The 4608-nt window shown below is 41.3% G+C and overlaps 1 protein-coding gene across 1 annotated transcript; it reads right to left on the bottom strand.

Annotated features, from left to right (window-relative positions):
- Positions 1 to 2644: 2644 nt before the first annotated feature.
- Positions 2645 to 3038, bottom strand: LOC126232131 (uncharacterized; the record flags this gene model as incomplete). The annotated part of the gene is made up of 1 exon (XM_049942439.1): positions 2645 to 3038. A coding segment is annotated over exon 1 (394 nt), but the record flags the coding sequence as incomplete, so codon positions are not given.
- Between the last annotated feature and the right edge of the window lie 1570 nt (positions 3039 to 4608).

Below are 4608 nucleotides of genomic sequence, written 5' to 3'. Positions count from 1 at the left end.
TTTACGGTGCCTGACTGCGTTGTATGCTCGCCGTTGGCGTATGTGAAACTGTGCACACACACCACGGTTTCATGTGTTCGGCCGTAGAGATACACATATACACGGAGCATTCATCTATCCTTGCCGTGTTGAGGTTCGAAACCAAATACATTAGACGGTTACATTACCTGCAACTGGAATCAAGTACTGACTTCAACAACTGATCTTTTTGTATTAGTGTGACACATCTACTAATTCAGTTAACCTACTTTTGCAAACATTCGCGACGTTAATGCGGTAACTATCCCTGTTACGTTTGGCCACGTGGAACGACAGCAAACGTTTCAAACAATGTCCTGCCACCTCCTTATTTTCACAAATGGCAGACTTACAGTAATGCGACCAATTCCTTTTCTTGTTGGACTGTGGCTCATTTAGCTGGCCGCTTCCACAGAATCCGTTGGCGGGAAGCATATAGTTTTCTGGCCACTTCCTTACGACTGCGTCTCATGTGTGGCATTATGCTTTAAGAAGTGACATCCGTAATGTCCTATTTTAATACGGAATAAAAACCTACGACTTGTGCTTGACCTAGTACAGATGACGAAGCAATTTCGAGATAAGAAGCGTGATGTACCAAAAAACGTTGCTTGTATAGTAAATTCATAATAGCGGGTTAGAGATTAACGTTCTGCCGTGTCAAAAATTTTCGCCATTCGTAGAGTTTCAGAAATGACGACCGACACAGCCAACATCCCTGCTTTCATCCAATCCAAGGATTTTGGAAAATGTTTGCCGCGTAGCGTGTGCTGTTGTCATTTGGGTTGAAATTCTCCCCTTTGAAAGAGTGTCCAAACATTCCTGAGTGATCCGTCAGTGGGCAAACAGTAACGACTTTTGTTTCACGTGTCTTTCTGATGGTCGGCAAGCGCGGGAACTCACTGCTGTCAGCCCAGCCCTAGAAACGCATATGCAGATGTGTAGACATACTGTGGAAAATTTACATATGTTCCATACACATGGCGTTCCATGATACACAACCGTGACGTTATAACATCTACACTCCCGTCCTGTTTATTACGACAGATTGTCACAACCCACGTATGCAGCCCCTACCTTATCCTCTGTTCACCAAGATGATACGTTCAGTGTTCCAAAAGATTCCTCCGTGTTATCGTTGTAGTTGCATCTTCCTCCGCAAAGTAGTTCTGCGACGTCTCACACATTCCGGCCACGTATCAAACCAATATCAGAGTTGCCCTGATGACGACTCAGAATAAATTACTCATTAATATCTGCTTCTACAAAATGCGTTGTGCATTCTCCGTCGTGTTTAAATGGTCCTTACTAGAAGACTGTAGTAGAAACTGGCGCCAGTCATACATGTACGTAATCTTTGAAAAGTGTGACCAAATTACGGGAAACACAGTTGCTGTACTAGAACCACTGTCTACTACTAGAAGTTTTAATTTGTCATTGATACACTGACTTTTGCGTAACAAAGCGTCTGTTGTACTCAGGAGATTTGCATGAACAATGCATACTACGGCACTTCTGTTTCTTTCAGACCGATGCCTCGACGTAAACATCGAAACTTCCAGTTGCTATTAAAGTTTTGGAGCCAGTGAAGATGTGGTTCTGGAGGAAGTATTTTGCTGCTTTCAGTTTAGTCAGTATTGGTAACATTTGAAGCTACTTTGTCTTCTGGTCAGAAGAAACTGGTAGCACATCTTGGTTCCGGCAGATTATACTTTACCGTTCCTGCACGTACAACCACCACGTCACACAGTGTGTGTTACTCTTGCGCCGTAGCTTTATAGTGAGAGCAGAAAGGAAAAAAAAGACAGCTGATATCAGCATATTTAACCCGTAACTGGTACACCTATAAATTGTAACACATAAGGTACATCTGGGTCCTCGGGACCCACCCAAGTTTTGAGTATATTTTGGTAAAAAAAACACATTTAAATGAAATTTAAATATGAAACTTTTATTAATGTTTTGTTACTAATGTTTTAAAACCACATTCCTCATTTATGGTCATACCTTAAAGATGTTACAAAAAAGGACAATAAACTGCATAAAATACGAAATGTGAAAAATATACTTTTGGAAAGTCCTGCACATCAGTTACAAATAGTAAGATAGACAACTGAAACTTCACGTTTAAACACAAAATGTACTATGCTTCACAACAGTAAGCCAGAAGAAAAGTTCAAAATCAATATAAAAATTTCTGCAGGCACAACTTTTGGATAAATTTTAGTACATTTCTCAGCTAAATGACTATGTGATCTTTGAAAATAGCAGAAATTATGACAAAATATTAGGTTTCAATTATACAGCATCTTCACCAGTCCATTTCAGTTATTTCATTCATCCAGACTACCGAAACAGTTTGGACATAAAGCAGTGGAACATTCCAAACATAATGGTGTTCGACATCTGGCACACGCCCGGGATGCTTTCCTGTCTTTTTTAGATGGGCACACTGAGCATCTTTTCCTCTTCGATTTAGTAGCACCAGCTTCACTGTGAACCTGGGATGTTCCTGATGCCTTGGAGGGGGTCATGCCTAGAATATCACAAATGGAATTTCGGATATCTTTTCTCAAAAATGGAGAATCCAATCTTCTTTTCATACAATCACTTATGAGTTGTGTACCTAGTTCAATGAGGAATTCTCTGCGTGTCACATCATCAGTATCTTCTTTCCCATGGTACAAAACAAAAGCATTTACACCTGCTATATCTAGCATAGTGTAGAAGACTGCCATAGGCCACCGCCTTGTTCTTCTAGAAGTCGTGTAATTATGCGTCTTTTCGTCAAGTGCGTCAACTCCACCTTTTGTTTTATTGTAGTCATGGATTATTTCAGGCTTATTTTCCACCATACATTCTCCATGGTGCATTGTCGATATCAGGTTGACAACCTTGTTCTTTTTGGGGACGTGTGAAAGTATTGTTACAGAACCAGAGTATCCGTAGATTGAAGAAGACACATTTCTGCCCTTTGCTGTTGAAAAGCTTGGTGGTAGCTCAGCCTTGTTCTTTCTCATGGTGCCAATATAAGTCAAATTACAGTTCGACAACTCATTGACCAACTCCACACTTGAGAACCAGTTGTCCCCTGTCACATTTCTGTTACTTCCCTTGATTGGTTCAACCAACCGCATGACAACAGCTGTTGGTAAGAGGACACGGCGCGGGATGGCTACAGCTGATTTTCCCGAATATATCTCTGCATTCAAACAGTAGTGCATTTTGGCATCAGCTAGAATAAATATTTTTATACCGTATTTCCGTGGCTTGGATGGAATGTACATCCTAAATGGACATCTACCACGGAATCCTACAAGCATTTCGTCAACAGTGACGTACTCTCCGACTGAATAGTTTTCTTGACAAGCTTCTATCAATGAATTGAAGAGCCAAGAGATGTGGTACAGTTTATCTGTGAGTTTCCTTGCGTCACGGGTTGCTGCATCATCAAAACGAAGGCAACGTAATAAAAACAGCAAACGTTTCAAGGGCATAGTTGCCCTAAAAATTGGTCTACCAGTGCCGTTTGTAGCATATAAACCATTCAGATCTTCGTTGTTTGACTTGAAGGCTCCCCACAAATAACAAAGACCTATGACAGCTTTTATTTCAGTACTGTCTGTTAGATTTGAAAAAGAATTCTTTTTTGACTCAGGTGGCAATGACATAATCTTTTCATTGGTTCTGAGTACTACCTCTGCAATCATTTCTTTGCTGAAAAGTAGTTCCCAAAATGCTAGAGGGGTCTTTTCTGTTACCTGTCTAGCTGCATTACGTATGCCAGGAAAGTGAATTGGAGCAATGATGTTGGTTTGAGAGGTTCTTCCACGTATGCTGGGTGTTGTTGACCACTTGAATCTGTTTCTTCCATAGATATAATTAGTTCCAGATTGTTCGTTGTTACTGTCTCCATCATCACTTTCATCACTTCCAGTTTCATGTTCACTAATTTCATAGTCACTGTCGCTTCCACTTATGTCTTCAATATCACTGTCCAATGGTTCGTTCAGATTATCTGTAGTATCTTCCTCGCTCATTTTTCTGAAGCACTACACCGTAAATCCAAGATACCGGAAATAATGCCACGAAAAGAAAACTTTCACTAACGGTACACCTGGGTCCACGGGACCCGATCACCTTTATAGAAACAAAACTAACAAAGAAACGCCTGCAACAATGTTGTGGGCTGGTAGCCAGTTGATTGTTAGGAGAGTACAGGGAGAGGGAAGTCAGTGCTACCACACACATCACGGAGCTGGAAAAAAGAAATTTCGCTCGGGTCCCTGGGACCCAGGTGTACCAGTTACGGGTTAACGAAGTCATTCGTTTCTGTGTACGCTATTCACCTCTCGCTGTGTGCACTGCTCTGTTTGGGAAAGGAGGAAGCGTCGGTTGCAAACTTTTGTCAACGGCTGAATCTGGAGGTCGTCCGTACTAGCGAGGCGGTGAAGGCATTTGCGAACTAGGGGTAAATCTGTTTAATTTTTTTAATTTCAACGCATAGGTGAATAGACTGAATCAGCATAGTGTGGTCTCCCCTAATCCACAGAAGATACGATAAGAAATGTTGCGTTCTTCCGATTAATC

Source organism: Schistocerca nitens, unplaced genomic scaffold, assembly GCF_023898315.1.
Source record: "Schistocerca nitens isolate TAMUIC-IGC-003100 unplaced genomic scaffold, iqSchNite1.1 HiC_scaffold_446, whole genome shotgun sequence".
In the NCBI taxonomy this organism is placed as follows: domain Eukaryota; kingdom Metazoa; phylum Arthropoda; class Insecta; order Orthoptera; family Acrididae; genus Schistocerca; species Schistocerca nitens.
Note: the sequence above shows the minus strand (reverse complement) of the source record. Positions and strands in the feature narration are given on the sequence as shown.